The 19,961-nt window shown below is 43.9% G+C and overlaps 1 protein-coding gene across 2 annotated transcripts in view; it reads left to right on the forward strand.

Moving 5' to 3' along the window:
• The window catches only part of IGF2 (insulin like growth factor 2), a 35,862-nt gene extending 16,417 nt beyond the window's left edge, over positions 1–19,445 (forward strand). For both annotated transcript variants that reach the window (XM_074997813.1, XM_074997814.1), the window contains 2 exons: positions 11,154–11,320; positions 13,989–19,445. In XM_074997813.1, coding sequence (XP_074853914.1) covers positions 11,154–11,320; positions 13,989–14,228 — 407 coding nt within the window. In that variant the 3' untranslated portion in view covers positions 14,229–19,445. The remainder of the gene's footprint in view (positions 1–11,153; positions 11,321–13,988) is intronic.
• Positions 19,446–19,961: the final 516 nt, after the last annotated feature.

Genomic DNA, 19,961 nt, shown 5'->3' on the forward strand with positions numbered 1-19,961 from the left:
CTGTTGCTCAACAGTGATAAACAGAAATGGAGGGAATGCACTGGCTGTTCCCCAGCCCAGTAACCCTTACTCCTGAAGAAAACTCTGTGAGAAATCCTCCTGATTATTCAATGGAATTCGCACATGAATGAGCTCTTCAGTAAGAGTCCAAAGGCAACAGTTTATCTGAATGTAGTAGTAAACCCACACATTATCTAAAGGGTGGTTCGGTTTGGTTGGCTTTAAGACAGTGGTTTTCAATCCATGGTCTGCAGACCCTTGGGATCCACAGACTACACCTAAGATTTCCAAAGGGCCTACACCTCCATTTGCAATTTTTTTTTGGGGTCTGCAAATGAAAAAAGGGTTGAAAATCACTGTTTTAAGGTAGGGTGACTATGTTTCTCCACACTGAATATGGGACATCTGGTAAAATTACTCAAAGAATTCAACAGCAACAATTGTACAAATCAAAAAAGCAGTAAAGTTGCACTTTAAAGACTAAAAAAGTAATTTCATTAGTTAGTTATTTTGTTAGTCTTTAAAGTGCTACTTTACTGCTTTTTTGTTTTGATACTATATAGACTAGTATGGCTTTCTCTCTGTTACTTATTGTACAAATGTTCAAATTAATATTACATTGATTGAGCCCCTGGCATTTACCTTCTCATCTTTAAGGCTTTAGTGTTCACATAGGAAAGGGTCTCTCTCTCTTTCTCATTCATACACACTCTCGCATACACCCCTCTCATACACGCAGGTGAAAGGGGTGTGTGTGTGTGTGTGTGTGTGTGTGTGTGTGTGTGAGAGAGAGAGAGAGAGAGAGAGAGAGAGAGAGAGAGAGAGAGAGAGACCAACAATCCTAGATCTCCCTGTGTGGTGCCCTCCATGCCTGGCTGGGCCCCTAAGAGGGACCTGCCTTTCCTCATACCTGGCACTGCATCTTTCCAAGGCAACCTGGTTTGGGAGCAAAGTGTGTGTTTAGGGGGGGAATCCAGAGTCACGTGCCCTCCCACCTCTCCCTGATTTCTGTCAATGTTCACACCAGAATGTGGCCTTTTGGTACTGTGGGAAGGAAGGGACAAGCGCTGCTTCCAGCCTCGGGAAAGGAGGAGACGGGAAAGGGATGACCTGGCCTTTGTCTTTGCAGGGCTCATCTCGTCCCCTGCCTCTCTGCTCCCTTGTGGCTGGAAGCAGCTTATCCTGCCCGCACAGTGTCAAAAGGTAGCTAACACCTCCAGGCTGCAGCTTGTTGCCGACATATTCCAGCCGCCTCCTGTCCTGCTAAACCAGGAGTAGGAAGGGGTTAAGCTATAATGATGCATTATGTACAAGGGCCCAAGAAGCCTGACTCTAGGGGCTTCAGTGAACCCTGACAGAGAGATGGCTCAGCAGGGTAAGGTGCTTAGGTGGCAGAGCAGCCATGTACTTCCTGGGGAGCAGGATCCAGGGGTGTGTGTGTAGAGTGCTAAGCGCCTACACAGAGCTTACAGCCTAGAGCTTGAACAGGGTGACAATTGGTTTCCCTACCCCACTCCAGAATTTAGCTGAGGGGCAGAGAGGCTTCCCTTGCCAGTGACATGTGGGACTTTGGCACATGCAGGCAGCGGGACCCACCAGTACTGATTGGAGGAGACTGAAAATACATGACAGTTTGCTCATTTTGTAGAAAAGTTGGGACACCTGCAGGAGAGCTTAAATATGGGATTGTCCCTTTAAAAATGGGACATCTGGCCACGTACATTTACAATGATGGAGCCACGCAGATGTTGCTCCACTCTGTTCTCTGTGGAAATGAACTAAATCTAGATCTTGTGCACTCCTAGGGGAGAAGGGTTGGGAGAATATTTTAATCTGGGATTCTAATGCAAACCTGTTATGGGGCACTGGAGAAAAGTGTGGAAACAGCAGTTCTGAGCAATGTTCCCGCTAATATTTTCCATCCATGTGCAGAATAATTTTTATGTGCACTGAGGCATGTGTGAGTGTCCACCATCAGTAAAAACTGAGCTGTGGGTGCTCTGCTGATCAGTGGGACAGCATTTGAATGTCTCTTGAGTGGCCACACAAGCGCCCAGTTTACAGGGAATACTGCTTCAGAGATTTGTGAAAAATGCATCTCTTTCTTCAGCTGATACCAAAAATGTGATTATTTTTTCCCTCCACTGAATCATTTCAGGAGGAAATTTGGGGAGAAATGCTCTGAAAACATTTTGCAGTGGAAAATCCTATGAGCCTCTAACAATGCAGCATAAACCTCTCCCCTTTACAGCCAGGTCATTAGCTGGTGTAGCTAAGTGGAGTTTATACCAGCTGAGGTTCTGGCCCTCAAGGCAAACTTTTGGACTGCTTTTGTTTTGAGCAAGGTGCTTGAGAATGTTTGCTTCTGAGGCTGCTGAGAGGAGAGAGTGGCAGCAAACCAGCTCTCTAAAAAGAGTTGAAAAACCAGCTTGCTGCTCTCCTGACCCTTGCACAGTCCAACAAAGTGATGCAAAGGCAGCATTAAAGGCTATCCTCCTGACCAGGAAGCTTTTTCTGCTGACTGTGCACCAGTGAGAGTGACTGCACAGTGGACAGGGTGGTGGTGATTCAGACCCAGAGACATTAGTATGAGAGGTGCGGGGCCAAGAGTCTTACACTAGGGCTAGGGGTTCAGCAGGAGCAAGAGACTCCTGCCAGGAGCAAAACACCAGAACTAGGGAGAGGGATGAGTAGAGAGGAAGACCTGGATCTGGATCTGTTGGAATAGGGGAACTGGGGAGGGTGGGGAGGAAGGGGGAGGGTGTCTGTCTTCTTTGTAAACAACAGCTCCTCTTTCCTCCTTTCCAACAGCTGATAAGAATTTAGCTCTTTCCAACAGCCGCTTATGCTGACAGGGCACATTCTTTCTCTCGGCTGTTCCTCACAATAACACTAGGAAAGAAGTTGGTGGGGGGGGAGTGGGGACAAAGCTGCTGCGGGCAGGGGGACTGAGACAATGTCTGTGGCTGCCCAGGCAGCTGACAAAGACTCCCTTGTTGGCCTCTACATTCCGGTGACAGGGCGAGGGGCTTGTTTATACCCAAAGTCTCATTCCATTTGGCTTGGTGCTTGACTGACTGGAGAAATGGGGCCTGGAGAATCCTAAAATTTCTCCCTTATGTGTCATACAAACACCCAGCCAACATCCCCACAGGGCTATGAATGTGCATTTCACCCATCCTGGGCGAAGACATGCATGTGCACATTTGCACGCTCCCCTTCAAAGCTATGCACATGTACATAGGGGTGTAGGACTGCCAAGGAGCTCAAGGCGTCCTCTAGTTCAGTCCCCTGCACTCGTAGCAGGAACAAGTAGTACCTAGACTGCCCCTGACAGGTGTTGGTCTAACATGCATTCTTCGTTATGCATACATTCCCATACATGCATTCAAATGTAGTTGCCAGTAGCAGTTTTGATTGAGAAGCTGATAGAGAGGTGGGGGAGCGAGAGAAATTCAGGGCTGACCATAATCTAGCAAACCTGTCCGCACTTTTTGGTGGGTACCCTGGGGCTGTTCAGGTTAAAGGTATAGGCCAGCCAGCACCTCTCCTGGTCTCTGAGTTTTTCAAACAAGCTCTGAATATTAGGTACTACTCTGGCTAGTTTGTTGTCTCCAGACATTGGTTCTGCAGTGGTGGGCACCCAGGCCAGCAGCATGACCCAGTGCCACTTGTCACACTATGACACTCTGAAAGGCGGTAACTCAACATCTGGTCAGCCGCACCTGTCACACTCACTTTGATTTGGCATATCGGAATGTAGGTGACATGAGCAGGATTAGATTTTCTTTCTCCAGCTTCTTGCTCTGCCACCTAGGATATGCATGTGCCTACACACATCCATCCTGCAGTAGTACTTGTTTCATGTCTTACAGAGAGGGAAGAAGCACTATCAAAAATCATGTTTGCTGCTTTTATGCATGACAAAGCTGAGCCCTGCAGTCCACTGAGCTTATTTTTCTGTGCTCTAAGTATTAGTGACAGCAGAATGTTCATTACTATAATAATATTACCTAGTGCTTATGCACCACGTTTCATTAGTAACAGAGAGTAAGCCGTGCTAGTCTATACACTATCAAAACAAAAAGCAGTCAAGTAGCACTTTAAAGACTAGCAAAATAGTTCATTAGGTGAGCTTTCGTGGGACAGACCCACTTCTTCAGACCATAGCCAGACCAGACAGTTTGTTCTGGTCTGGCTATGGTCTGAAGAAGTGGGTCTGTCTCACGAAAGCTCGCTTTTCATTAGTAGATATCAAAGTGCTATTCAAAGGAGGGCAATATTAGCTGCGTTTTACAGGTGGGGAAACTGAGGCATGGCAAAGTGAAATGATTTGCCCATCGTCACCTAGCAGCACACTACCTAGGTGACTGATCATGATTGCTTTTTCTGGCTGCAATCAAATTATAAGGGCCGGAAGCATTCAAAACACAGGTGCAGAAAATTAGGTACCTAAGTAGCACGGGCTTGATTTTCCCACAGGAAGATACAGGTGCTCATCACCTCCGAAAATGGTTGACGATGCATAATATTTTGCTGTGTAATGTAATTGCACTGCTCCAGCAGCTTTCATGTGTGCTAATGCTGCTAACACTGCTCATTTATTAACATACTTCAAACCAACCCCATTCCAAGAGGGTCTTCCCAGCTCTGGAAAGGTCATGATAGCAAGAGTAAAAGTGCTAGGAGTTCTAGATAACATGATACTGGGGGAGTCCATTACAGAGGAGCATGCCCAGTTAAACAAGCGATAGGTGAGGGTGGGATTGTGCACAGCAGACCATAGGGCTTCAAGAAAATAACGAGAGCAGGAAAGGAAGCAGGTCTCCTTGTGAGAATACAATCAGTTGTTATATAGCACACAAGGAGAAAGGCAAACATTTAACTCCTGCACTAAGGTAGGAGTGAATGGCTTTTGATCCCTCTTCCACCACTTCTGCCAAAGAAGAGATGCTGCACAGCATTGCATTTCAGTGTGGTAACAGCAGCCCATCCCCCTCCTATATTTCAGTGACATTAAGGCAGAGGCCACAGATGGGCCAAAAGCCAGGAAGTCCACCCTTCAGTCCATGAATAAATCATGTTAGGGAACGAACACTCACCCCAACCTAGTCCTGCAGTTTTATCACCCTTAACTAGACATTTCCTGGCTTCTGTTGCCTTTGGGTCAGTATCTAGAAGTATCGGAGGGGTAGCTGTGTTAGTCTGGATCTGTAACAGCAACAAAGGGTCCTGTGGCACCTTATAGAATGACAGAAAAGTTTTGAGCATGAGCTTTCGTGAGCACAGACTCACTTCATCAGATGCTGGTCTTCATTCACTTCATTCACATCACTTCATTCACTTCATCAGATGCTTCAGGTTGGCAGGCTGTCTGTGGCAAGGGCTGGTCTACCCCCAAGGCCTGTGAAAGTGGGAGATCCATTGTCCAGGATGGGTTGTAAATCCCTGATGATGCACAGTAGAGGTTTTAGCTGAGGACTGTAGGTGATGGCTAGTGGTGTTCTGTTGGTTTCTCTCTTGGGCTTGTCCTGCAGTAAGAGGCTTCGTGGCACACGTCTGGCTCTGTGTGCCAGAGCTGAAGAAAATCCTAACCAGCAACTATACACCGCACCACAGTCACTCTAACTCAGGGACCCATCCATGCAACAAACCTCGTTGCCAGCTCTGCCCACATATCTACACCAGCAACACCATTACAGGACCTAACCAGATCAGCCACACCATCGTGGGTTCATTCAGCTGCACATCTACCAATATAATTTACGCCATCATGTGCCAGCAATGCCCCTCTGCTATATACATCGGACAAACTGGACAGTCTCTACGTAAAAGAATAAACGCACACAAATCAGATATCAGAAATGGCAATATACAAAAACCCGTAGGAGAGCACTTCAATCTCCCAGGCCACACAGTAGCAGACTTAACAGTAGCTATCCTACAGCAAAGAAATTTCAGGACCAGACTCCAAAGAGAAATTTCTGAGCTACAATTCATCTGCCAATTCGACGCCCTCAGCTCAGGCTTAAACAAAGACTGTGAATGGCTGGCTAAATACAAAAGCAGCTTCCCCTCCCTTGGTGTTCACACTTCCAGATCAACTGCTGGTAGTAAGCCTCACCCTTGCTGACTGAGCTAACCTTGTTATCCCCACCCTTGCTCTGGCTTATTTATACCTGGCCCTACAGATTTCCAAGACCAGCATCTGATGAAGTGAGTCTGTGCTCACGAAAGCTCATGCTCAAAACGTTTCTGTTAGTCTATAAGGTGCCACAGGACCCTTTGTTGCTGTATCTAGAAGTAGTAACAGAGCAGGAGCTGTGCTAGTCTAGAAGTAGTTTCTGGTACTGAATATCCTTGTTTGTTGTTTTTAAAAGCACTAAATCTTTCATGAAAAATTGTATTGGCTTCTGGTGAGATTGAAATCCCCAGCCATCATGCAATTATGTAATTGGAAATGTGTCCTATCATAGAAAAATAGTTGGCAGCAAAGTGAGCAAGTAAAACAGCAGGCAGACACTTACACAGCAGATAACTTTGCAAATGGTCAGGGTTTTCAAGGTGTTTTTTTCTTTTTGGGGGAAAGAAATGCTGAGGGTGCAGGAAAGTCTGGAAGGTGGAAATAGCAGAAGCAAAAGCACAAGGCCTTGTTGGACTACTCATCTGCCAAACTAAGGGTGGGAATTTCTAGAGTATTTGGTGCTGCATTAAGTGCAGGGGGAGCAGAGGTAAGCTAATGATGCGTGTTTCTGAGAATCCCACGATGACTTTGTGCAGTGTATATGATCAAAGGTGCCTAAGTCCCATTTTCGAAAGCAACTTTGGTACTTGGGTTAAAATTTATGCAAAAGATTTAGGCACCAAATGCTCATTGAAATCAATAGGCATTCGGTGCCTAAAATATTGTTGTGAATTCCACGCTTAGACTTCTAAGCGATAATGAAAGTTGCTGGCATTTATGCTGCTAAGTCACTTAGGTGTTTTGGGAAAATTTCTCCACAAATATACACAACTGGCATCCAGCTTCTCTCTTTGAAAGAAATGTTAAATCTTTAAAATGTAATTCCGTCCCCAAGCCTATGCCCTTCAGCACCTTAGGACAAAAAACAAAACAAAACAAAACAAACAACCTTGATACTGATGGAGAACGATCCAGAAGGTCACTGCTTTTTCTTAATTTTCACTTTACACTCCCTGTCCCCTTCTTGGAATCATAAATATGCTGAATATTTGAACAGTTCCTAGCTTTTCAGACAGCAGAGACAGTGCCATACTCAGGCCATGTCTAACCTACCTCCTTCCTGCGCTGCAACTTTCTCTCTCAGGGGTGTGGAAAAACACCCCCTTTGGGCACAGCAAGTAATTGCTTTGTAAAGTGCTGTGTAAATGGGCTCCTGGCACTGTTAACTACTTCCCCCATTTAGGTGATTTACATAGAGAGCCAGGAGAGCTCTCTCCCAGCGCTGGTGCTGGCTACACTCACCTTTCATTGTTAGCCTTACATTCTTCTCAGTTTCAATTCCTTGTAGAATCTGGTCCAGTCTCCGTAATAGAAAAGAAGGCGTTTGTGATGTTAACTTTCCTGCAGCTGGGTATGATCAGTTATCCCAGTAGATGCTTGGACAGCTGTGGATCCCTTCTTAGTAATGAACTCAGGCAGGGAGCTAGATTTCCCTCCCTTTCTGTTGGCCTACATTTACTGTAGGCTAGGGGGGTTTCCACTTGTGCATCTGAAAAAGTGGTCTTTGCCCACAAAAGCTTATGCACCAAAATATCTGCTAGTCTATAAGGTGCCAAAGGACTTGTTGTTTTTGAAGATACAGACTAGCTCGGCTACTTCTCTGATACCATAGACTAGGGGTGGCCCAACCAACTGACCCTTTAAGCCACATCTGCTAATCTTCAGAAATTCATGAGCTGGGTGCGTCTGCTGGGTCTTGGGGCTTTCAGCTTCAGCTCTGCAGTGGGTTGGCAGGGTAGGGATCTTCTGCCCTGTGGGGAAGGGTCTTTCGGGGCTTCAGCTCAGCAGGAAGCACCTGTCAATGCTTGGGGCTTCAGCTCTGTTCCTGCTGCTCTGCCCCCAGCCTCAGCAGACACCTCCCACAGGGCTGAAGCCCCTTGACTCCCTCCCCATTATCCCTATCACAGAGCAGAAGCCCTGAGCTCCCTCCTCCACCCCAACCCCATGCAATTTGGTAGGTAGAGGATGGGGAGGTGCCTGAGGGTCTCCACAAGCTGCACTTTAACTGTATAAGAGCCACATGTGGGATTCAGCCACTCTGCCATGGTGGTTCAGCACACACAGGCCTTGTCTACACTAGCTCCCTACTTCGAAGGGCACATGGTAAGTAAGGGTGTCGGGAGATTATTAATGAAGTGCTGTGCTGCATATGCAGCACTTCATTAAGCTAATTCTCTTCTGTGGCAACTTGGAAGTTGCCCAGGTACTTCAAAGTACCAGCGAGTTAGCTGCGGCTACCCGTGAGCCGGCACTTCAAAGTTGCTGAAGGTGTCTCCTGACACCTTACTTACCATGCTCCCTTCAAAGTAGGAAGCTAGTGTAGACAAGCCCACAGAGAAGAATACATCCACTGCTTCTTTAAATGAGGTATCTGCCTCACTCCTTCCTGGCTGCCTTTACTATTTACTTGCTGGTTAGCAGTGTTATAAACTGGAATACACACACAGACTCACCAGTGGGATAGTGGCTCATCAGAACACACCCGGAACAGTCATGGGCTCTCTCTAAAGATAACAAGGCACTGAAATGCACCCTTTATTTCCAGGGAACTGGCCACACCTGCTACCTTCTGATGCCTGGGGACTGGGGTTGGAAATTAGAATTAAATGAGGAGTCCTAAGCATGGGATGGGGCAGAAGGCTGTGCCTTTAAATACAACAATTCAAATACAGGGAGTTCACATGCCACAAACATTTTAATGAGAGAAATAAACTCCCAACAATGCTTTCCTTTTTCCTTTCACTGAACTTTCCTGGGGAGAAAACCATCCTTCTAACCTTCACGCCTCACCAATCAAAGGTCATGACTGAAATGTTTTCAGAAAAGGAAAAAAAAAATAGTTCTTTTTAACTGATTCCAGAAGCTGGGCTAGACGTTATGAGTCAGCAAAGTCCCCCATAGCAGCTCAGATTCACTCTGGTAACTTACTTGTTCTAGTCACCTTAAAATGTGGCAGCGCTGGGTGGAGAAGGTAGAAAATGGGGACCTCAGATGAAAAAGGACAGAGGGTTCTCTTTTTTGTTACTGTTGTTGTTTGAAAAGCAATTAAACTAGTGGTATGTCTCCAGCGACTTCCTTTCATACTACATATTTACTGTACTTCATCAGCGTAGGAGTGCATGTGTCTGTGCAGAGATTGTGGGTTAATCTTTAATGAGGCTGCAGAAAGCGCTATGTAACTGACAAAAATGTATTCCCAGGACCCAGACCTCCTAGGTACTGAGTATCACAGTGAAGTAGCTGGGAAGAAATTAAGCACCTTGCAGGGCAGGACCCTAAGACCACAATCCAGCAAAGTGATTAATTTTGAGCCTGTGACAAGTGCCACTGAAATCCTGCTTGTGCCTTACGTGCCTTACGTGTTATCTTTCTTGCATACAGCTTTTTGCCCATGAAAATGAGAACTGCAGGTAGCCTGCAGTCTTTATGTTCTGACTGGGGTAGAGGGGTGGAATGGGAATACTGTTTCTAAATCACCGGCTCTTAACATCATTTATACCAGGATACCTCCCTTCCCACCATCTAGCTAGAACTCTTCTACAACATAGGCATGCGCACACACAGAGCAATATGGGATTGACCCATTCTTAACCCTAAGAATGGAAATCCTCAGGTTGAGAATAGCTAGTCTGAGAGGCTCAGAGACACCCCACCCATCCAGCTAATTCCACAACAGCTGCGTGTGAAATACAACAAACTCTTTAGGGGGAAAAATGTCCAAAGTAAAAGTCACAATTTGGTTCCAGCACATTTAGCGGTACAGAAGTTTGATATTTCTCAAGGCGATTTGTTTTACTGAAATGTGGACAAATTTGAATTTCTAGGTTGATTTTGTGTTTGTATTAAAAGACTTGGTTAAGAAATTAGAAGGCTATCCTTGGATGGCTGCTAGACTTGCTAAGGATTGATTCTTGCACTGAAGTTTAGCTGCCTTGCATCTGTCTCCCGACTGATCCATTTGGTACAATTTCCCTCCATTGACCCACTTCACTGCAGGAATGTCAGCATTCCATTTGAAGTCTAGCACCTCATAAGCAGGGGGTCTGCAAAATTAGTTATTTATGCTATACCAACCCACAAAAAATGTGTCATTTCTCCACAGCAGATCCCAAACTAGGGGTCCCAGCCCAAAAGTGGCTGTAAGCCTAAGAGAGGTTGTGCTATCGTCATACTTCCTTCTCTGTTGATGCTGGCAGTGGGGCTGCTTGAAGCTGGGTGGTGAGAGAGCTGCACCTGATGCCCAGGAGCCCAGCTGTGAAGGCAGCACTGCCACCTCCAGCAAGAGAGAAGTAAGGATGAGAAGGTACTGCCACCCTTACTTCTGTATTACTGCTGGCCTTGGCACTGCCTTCAGAGCTGGGCATTCAGCCAGCAGCTGCTGCTCTCCACTCTGCCATCAGAACTGGGCAGCCAGATGTTTCTTGGTGAAGACCAGATTTCATGTTCTATGATGTGATTTTCAAAGCCACAAATTTGATAGACTTGTGCTCACAAAGAATGCTACAAATGCCAGAACCAACACCAGAGGCATTAATACTCATCTGTGTATTATTTAGGCCTTGTCTGCATTAAAAATGGCACCCTTTTAACTATAACTCACAGATGCAGTTCTATTGGTCTAAAGAGGCTTTATACCTATCTTGCTGTTCCAGTACAGGAAGGAGAATGAGCTGTATCACTCTAAGGCACTTTTATATCATATAACTGGGTCGATGCTAGGGGTTGTGCATATGACTAAATCAGTAAAAATAGGACACCACTAATTTAAATAGTTACATTAGTGCTTAAACTGTGTGTGTTTACATTACAGTGTCCCTAAAATATGCTAGGTTCAGTGCAGATGTGGGAAGAGGAAAGGACAGTCTAATTCAATACCACTGATCCCTAATTGCTAGGACTGCCATTTCAGGTAGACCCGTGGGACGAAATAACAGAAGATTCAACCGTGGCATAGTGGAGGAATGCTGTTTTCGGAGCTGCGACCTCGCTCTTTTGGAAACATATTGCGCGAAGTCTGTGAAGTCTGAGCGGGACCTCTCATCCTCTTCTCTTGTGGTCCTTCCAGCACTAAGCAAGGTAAGGGAAGACTGTATCTAGAAATCAGCTGCTCTTTAAAAAAAAATTCCCATGGTAGAGGAAAGTTTTTATCTCTAAGATCTGCTGCTTCTGCAGTAATAACAAGACATAGAGACCTTCATAGAACGTGGAGTGAATATCTTGAATAGGGAAATCATGTAAAATAACCTGTCCAAAACAAACGTATGATAAAATGAGAAATTAGGTGACTGGATGAAGTTAATAAAGAGAGTATGGTAAATACAGATTAAAACTAAAGGCAAGGGAGGAATCAAAGAAGTTTAATAAAACCAGAAAGGACCACCAGATTATCTAGAACAGTGTTTCTTAAAGCTTTTGAGACCACAATACACCAAACACTAATATTTTTAATTTAAATTTTCTTCAAAAATAATTGGTGTCAGACTAAAAAAAAACAAAAACAAACAGTAACATATACAGCAAAACCAAAACGAAGTAATTCGATCAGGAATAATTGCAATGAAGAAGTAACATTGTATCTGGTTTTAATAACAAAAAAAAATATACCATCAGTGTAGGATATCTAAAGAGGTTAGAGTCAGACGCTTGAAGCTCACCTGGGATTTGTTCATGGAACATTAGTGTTTCGTGGAACGTACTTTAAGAAATGCTGCTCTAGAAAATGTGTGTTGGTGATTAGAAAGTGAAAGTAGGTCAGTCAGAAAAAGTAGTAATGGCAACCTGAGCAACAGGATGTCATTGTCATTGGTGGGAAAGACGTGGACTGGGCATATGACTCCAGAGTTCTTGGTGGCTCATGTGCATCATTGAACTAACTCACCTCTAGCACTGATATTTTGAAGATTTCCCTCATTTGCATGTCTATTTTGAAAGAGGAAAGCAAGTGTAGACACAGCCTATCTTAACAGCATTTATTTTTAAATAGCTATTTTGAAATAGGCACTGTTCCTCGTAGAATGAGGTTTACCTATTTCAAAATAAACCAACGCTATTTCAAAATTATTTCAAAATATGATGGTTGTTATTTTGAAATAACTGTGCTGTGTAGACCTACCCAGTAAATTTAAAGCTTGCATAGGTCTCAAAGCTCTTTAATAAAGTGGGCCAAGTAACATAGTCAGGGTTGTGGGGGGTGGACTGAGGGCGAGAGCAGTGAAGTTATTAGTTCATGGTTACAGAAGAGCTATCAACAGAACCAAACCAGTTCCCCATCCATTGTCTCCTATGCTGTCTTTCAACAGTAGCTATAACTGACAGCGTCTGAGGGGAATTAAGCCAAGGGCTAAATCCTTCACTTAGAGAAAACCATTTGCAGAATGACAGTCTGGAATGTGGGAGCAAAGTTGGCAGTATCTCCTAGTGGGCAAAAATGTCAGTCCCATGTGCATATGTTTGGGCTCAGTTGGATCGAAGGAGACATCTAACTAAAACCTAGGGCTTGTGTGTGAGAAGAGCCCTCCAGTGAAAGCAAATATAGAAGAAAATAAGTTGTTCCATTAGTATTCTTCTATCAAAACAAAAAGCAGTCAAGTAGCACTTTAAAGACTAGCAAAATAATTTATTAGGTGAGCTTTCGTGGGACAGACCCACTTCTTCACACCATAGCCACACCAGAACAGACTCAATATTTAAGGCACAGAGAACCAAAAGCAGTAATCAAGGAGGACAAATCAGAAAAAAAAGGTCAAGGTGAGCAAATCAGAGAGTGGAGGGGTGGGGGAGGAAGGTCAAGAATTAGATTAAGCCAAGTATGCAGACGAACCCCTGTAGTGACTCAGAAAGTTCACATCCCGGTTCAAACCACATGTTAATGTGCCGAATTTGAATATAAAAGCCAGCTCGGCTACTTCTCTTTCAATAGCGGTGCGAAAGTTTTTTTTCAGTAACACACATACCTTGAGGTCATTGACAGAATGCCCCATTCCTTTAAAATGTTGACTAACTGGTTTGTGGATCTGGAGTGTTTTCATGTCTGTTTTGTGCCCATTGACCCTTTGTCTAAGGGAGTTAGAAGTCTGTCCAATATACAAAGCATCTGGGCATTGTTGGCACATGATGGCATATATGATGTTAGTAGAGGAGCATGAGAAAGTGCCCGTGATTCTGTGAGTAACCTGGTTAGGTCCAGTGATGGTATTACCAGAGAAGATGTGTGGACAAAGCTGGCAGTGGGCTTTGTTGCAAGGAAAGGTTCCAGGACTGGTATTCCTGGGGTATAGGCTGTGGCTGTTTGTGAGGATCCTCATAAGGTTGGGAGGTTGTCTGTAGGAGAGAACAGGCATGTCACCCAGGGCCTTCTGGAGTGTGGCATCCTGATTAAGGCATCCTGATTAGTGTTCTTCTGTTAGCGTTTCAAAACGAATTCCCCTTTCTCCAAAAGAAGTAACATACTTTTAAGGAACAGAAGAGAAGCAAGGAGACAGAATGCCTCTTGGAGATAACTTTATACCCACCAATGCACAAGAGGTGCTAAAATAGTTCATAGCTGGAGTGAGAAGTCACTTTTCGCCTCCCAAAGCAGAATCTTTGTTTTCAGAGCCACAGGTTGGGCTGGGCAAGTCTGTCCAGTTAGGTTTAATTGTGGCAACAACTGCCCACAGGGTCATGGGGCTTTCAGCCAATGGCCTGTTCTGTGTGGCCTTCATTTTGCTTTTCCTTCACCAACCTTCTTGCTTTTCTTTTTCAGGATAGCTTTCAAAAGCCTTCACATACTAAGTTCTCAAAATATGACGTGTGGCAAAAAAAGAGCTTGCAGCGCCCACAACGAGGAGTTCCCAACATTGTCCGTGCTCACAGGTACCGGTGGCAAGCCGAAGGGCTGCAAGCATCTGAAGAGACCAAGGTGCATCGCCCTCTCATCTCCCTGCCCAGCCAGAAGCCCTTGGTAGTGCAAATTTCTTCAGAAACATCAGACAATCAGAAATGAACTGTGAAATGGATTCTGTTTTTCTAAAAATCTCCTTGGGGGGGACTTTTGAAAACCAATTTCCCTTGCCCTTAATCCTCTTGGCTGTGAAGCAAGAGGGATATTGCCTTTCCACCCAGAAGCAATATAAATGGGGCACTGTAACGCCAATTTAAAGAGAACCAAACAACTGACGTAGTAAGAATGGGAAGACAGCATTGTCAGCAGCAACTTAATTTCTGTGGCATTGTCCTTTAAGCATTAAAGTGTTTTTTTTTTAAACTTCTGTTTTGTTTGTTCCCCTATCCACTCAGTATTTTCAAGCCCATCCTTACAAGGGACAGTTTGGCACTTGAACTTTTTTTTCGTATTGGGCAGGGCATGACATCCCATGTGCCAACAGCAGAAGGCAAAAGAAAGCGCAAGAGCAAGAAAAAAAAAGAACGTGAAATTGAAAACCAGAAGAGTCCATTCCAAGTCTTTCTTGACAGTAAAGTGAAAAAAAATGGCAAAATTCATTTTGAGGTGTTAAATGTTTTCTCGTTCCCACCCCACTTTTTTGTTTGGTATTTTTTCTTATTTTTGTGAAGAGCAATTTTTTTTTGCAACCTTTACTTAAAAAAAAAACAAAAACCTAAGAAGAAATTCCATGAAGACCCACCTGAATTTTTGTGTGTGTGTTTAATTACAAGATTCCAAATCAACTTGCACCTTTTTAAAATCACGGATGAAGTGTGAGAAAGAGGTAAAGAAAAGGGGAAAAATAAAAAAAAGAGGAAGTGAACTGATGTTCACTTTAAATAGAGGAGGCGTCTGCATTGCACATTTGCCACGGATGTAGTTGATTTATATATATATATATATAATATATATAACTTTTTGGCAAAAAGCACTATTTTTATGGGACAATTTTTTGTGTAGTATCTGAAGAGGGATTGTAATGTTTAAAATGTGTTATGGTGCTAAAGTAAGTTGGAAGGGAGGAAAAACCCAGAAATAGCAGGGGTGGGCGGTGGGGTGGGCAAGGAAGGAAAAGATATTGAATACTGAACTTGAAATTGTAGCTTTTCGTTTTAGGAAAAGTGTGATAAATGTGTTTCTTTTCTCTTCTGAAATATAGCTTGGTCATGACCATATGAGCTAGTTGGCTATCACTCACATACACAGACACACGCACATACAGAAATATATCTATATGCATTTCTTTAGTTCAAAAGGGAATTTTCTGAAAAAAAAGAGACAAACTGTTCTGAAGTTGTTAAGGTATCTGAATTACAACTTAGCCCTGTCCTCCCCTTCTGCAGGAACTAAGGCATGTGCTTAACTTCTGCACCCCGAAAGTGGTTCCATTGTCTTCAATGGGTCAACTAACAATGTGGATAGTTAGGCCTACGTTTTTGCATGTTTGGGTCCCTAGCGTTCACATCTTGGTTTGTATGTCATTCGTGGACTCCTTTTTGGTCTCCCTCTACCACCTTCTCTCTGACCTTAAGTCTCACTGGGGCCTCAGAGGCATTAAATAGGGCTACTCCAGTGTTTGAAGTTGGGGCACAGTATCTTGCTGAATTAAGGCCTGCATAAGTTACCTCAGAAGCAATAGCTCCGTGACTGATCATCTCCTTAGTCCATTCCTTTTCTGGCCTCCTTCCTTTTCAAAGAGGTAGGCACAGGCTCTGGTCTGCTCTGATCCCCTTATACCATTCCAGGGACGGGTGGGCAGAACAGGTTTTCAGGTAGTATCCCCATCCTCAAGAGTAGAGCTGATGGAATGTTTCCATGCCAGCCTTCCTCAAAAGCCTGCTCGAGAGAGGACGGCACAGAAGGGCTGCAGTCAGGGCTGGCCACACTCTGGCTGTTTTCATTTTAGGGGACCATGGAAAGTCTGAGTGTAACTTAGAGCACTAGGCTGCTCTGACTAACATTGGAAATGGGGCAGGTGTCTGGGACAGCTTAATCATTCCAGAGGTGCAAAGGTGGCATTCACGTTTTGTGTGCCTAGTGAAGAATGAAAGCTGACCCTATAGGTGGCAGAGGCAAACCAGTTAGCTTACCTGAGGCTCAGCACTGGGTGAGCAAACTGGTCTGGGAAGCGAGTAGAGGGCTGTACAAAAGGTTGGCTTAATATATATAAAATCTGTCTAGGAATCATAAAAAGGGGAAAAGCAACTACATTTCCTTCTGATATACTCTCACATGCTAATGAAATGGAGACACTCTGTTAACCAATCATGTACTTGCTTTACCTTATAGAGCCATACATTTAAAACATTTTAAAAAAGAGAATACTTGAATTGTATTCTATTTTGTGGTTTGGGGAAATGTGCGGGAGGGGCTGAGAAGGGGGATATTAATGTGTAATCCTTTTGTTTACTAATATTACCTTGCAACGTTGAGCCATGCAGCCTTTGTTTTAAAAAGTGGCACTGCAATACACCACAAAAAGTAAATCCTTTATTTATTTTATTAAATATATATGAAAAAAAACCAAAATGGTCCAAATTTAAAAGTTAGTCTGGGAGTGGGTAGGAAAGGCACTATATATAGAAATATAAACAGAGCCACTGCAGAGAACTGATTTTTCTTTTTGTTTGTCTTTTTTAGAAACCTAGTTTTTATTTTTAAAATGAGAAGGAAATGAGGAGGAAACAAAAGCTTTCCTGGATGCTTTGTACCAAAAATAAATGTTTTTGAGTGGAAAATACCTATTAAGCAAATAAGTATCCATCTGGAATATGAAGCATGCCTTTTTTTCCTTTTTCCTTTTATTTATTTTTGCTATTGGAGGAAGGGTAGGGAGGCAGTTGGGCCAAGGGACAATATTCATAAAGGCACAGAGGAAAATATTTTTAAATCTCTGTCTTTTGGCTCAATCCTGCTTACCTCCTTTAAATGTCATTATTTTATAGAGATCTAAATGCTCTCTAACTTTGAATGAGTGAACATGTTGGCCTCCGTGCTGGGCGAAGTGGTGGGTGTAAAACGCTACCACTCTCATTTGGTTGCCACCAAGGAGTAAAGTGGGTGTTGATGATGATAAGAGCCAATGGTGCATCAAGTCCTTGGGCCCCAGTGCAGCAAGATACTCACACACTCTCCTACCGGTATGCACAGTCCCTTGAGTTCAGTAGCATAACTTGGAGGTTTAGCATTAAACCATGTGTTTAAGAGCCTTGTTGAATCTGGCCCTCCATTTCCACCTGGAAAGGCTCAAGAACATCAAACCTGGAGCCAGCAGTTGAGACATCAGCAAAGGCTTTGATTTGATTTTTCAAATATGCCTTAAGGGTGGAAGTGTTCTTCCTTTTGTCGTTTATGAATATTCAGCAGGTTTTTATTAACTGTCTCCCAAGAGTATTTGGAGTAGCTGTCTCCCTCTGAACCCTTATTTTGTAGCACGTAGAAGGGAAGGGTGTATTTTTCAGCCATTTGGTTTAACTGTACCAAAAGAGTAAGGCAACAGTGATTCCTTGCTTTGTTGCTGTTCCTGGTGTGAGCCACCATAGGCTTAGTTCCTCACATTAGTGGGGTTATAATTTTTATTATTATTCTTTAGTGCTTAAACTCAACAGCACTATGGAAATAACCCAACGCACAGACCTCCTCATCTGCACCACATGGGTGGTTTACACTTTCCTTGCTGCAAAAAGAGGGCTAAGGCACCTAGAGCTGATTCCATGATAACTTGTAACTTCAACCAAACCCTTTCCGATCTGCTGTCTCTGGTTCCCACTGGGAGCATAAGTAGAAGCACTGGCGATACTACAAGAAAACCCTGTTTTGGTGTTTCTAGCTCCACGCTGAAGCTGTGAGGGTTTGCTTCAGGTTTTGAGTAATGGAGTTTGGCCCATCGCTAACTGCAGATGGAGCTGTCACATAACACAGGAACTAAAAGGGGATCCTGCAGCCCTAAGTTGCTCAAAATCATTTAATTAAAGTACCAGTAGTTGTTTCTCCCTTTGGCAGGTTCTATTCACTTAGCCAGATTAAATGGGTTAAGCTCCTTATGGAATTGGGCAATGCCTGGCATCTTTAAGGCGTGAATGGGTTACCATGGTCTGATCTCTTATGTCATCTGGAGCTTATGTTTAGGGCATTGGACCAGTTGGGCTAAGTTACAGAATTATTTTCTCATCAATCGTGTGGATGGAATTGGAGTCAAGATCCTGCAAGTGAGAAAGAGGAGGAATTTAAAACCCTATTTCGGATCTTACTAGGTAGATGTTCTTTTCTTAGTTCCACTGTCTGATTCACTGTATCTCTGTGCCTTGCAGAACATTGAGGTCTGCCCCAGGTTACACTTATGTGAACAAAGTCAATGGATTTATACCAGTAGAACACATCAGAATTCACCCTGTGTGTTTCTGGCCCACTAAACACAAGAGCTATAGAGCTGGTAGGAGGCCACGTTTGTTTTTAGGGAGAGAGCACAAATCGTTAGGTGACAGAGACTTGAACATCCAATTTCAGCTCATCTTTTGAAAATCTCAGACTAGCCGCTTAACCCAGTTGGTCCAAGTTTGTCCCACTGATGACATATCTCACACAGACTTTCCATGTGGAACTGTGCTAGTTCAGATAGAGCTGAGAGAAGGGGAAGGACAATTTCACAGCTTTTGGTTTCAGCAGGGCATCTGAAACTGCCAGCACAGTATGGGTACAGTGCAATTCTTCTGGTGCCCCAGAAGGAACCATGACAATCCTTTCTCTCCTCCTATCCTGTACCCATTCTGGAGGGAAGATTTTAGGTTTGCTTCTCTGTAGGTTTGCAGGTGAGAGCAGTGGAGGTGGGGAAGGGCTGACTGTCCTTAAAGACCTTTGCAGGGGTACATTTTCCACATGAGACAGTGGGATTTTGGGGGTGTAACTCATTTGCGGAAGTGGCATAGCTAATTCTTTGGCTGCAGTGTTTAAGTTAGTGTCTCTGCATTTGGGGAAAAATCACTTGTTCTTTGTATGCATTATGTTATGGCTTCTTTGCTGGAAAACACCAGAGCTCTTCTTCCAACCTTCTGTGCTTAGCAATAGCACTTTAGGGACAAAGCAGGGCCCCCAACTGAACCCATTCTCTTAGCATCACACAACAGCACCATCCACTTCAGCCTGCCTGATCTCAAAGGCTCAGTCTTTTGGTGATGGACCTAGCTGCCTCTGCACTAAATGAAGGGAAGAATTGTATTTGTTGTTTTAAAAACTGGTTTTTGTCATTGTATGTATTACTGTCTGCTCATGTTTTATATGGCGGGGGGGCGGGGGGGCGGGGGGGCGGGAAGAGTATTAATGTATCTTGAATCATTTCACTTGTGTGCACTCAGCCTAATATGCAAGACTCAAACTGCCCGGATTCTGCACCTATTGTACTTTTCATTTGTATCAATAAAGCAATCAGTTATAATGTCCTTATGGCCTCCTGTTTCTGTGTAGTTTTTAATGAAGAGGTACAAAATATTGCTTCCAGTTCTGCAATGGCATTCATGGAAAGGGACTTCTGCACACCTGTGGAGACCCCGTTGACTCCAAGAGAGCTCAGGCAGACAACAGAGGTCAGCCTGCAGTTGCACGAGCATGTTCTTACATTTCACTATACATATGGCAATACTGCCCTTACCATTAGGTAGGGTACAAGCAGCCCATGCCTATTATGCATATATGAAGATGCTAATGTATCAGGTTAGCCCAGAACCTCTTCCTACTAAGTCCCTCATTTTGTCTTCTTCCCCAGTGAAAGAAAGGGTTAAACCTGGCTCAGTTTCTCCG

The sequence above is a fragment of the Carettochelys insculpta genome, chromosome 6, assembly GCF_033958435.1.
Source record: "Carettochelys insculpta isolate YL-2023 chromosome 6, ASM3395843v1, whole genome shotgun sequence".
Lineage (NCBI taxonomy): Eukaryota > Metazoa > Chordata > Testudines > Carettochelyidae > Carettochelys > Carettochelys insculpta.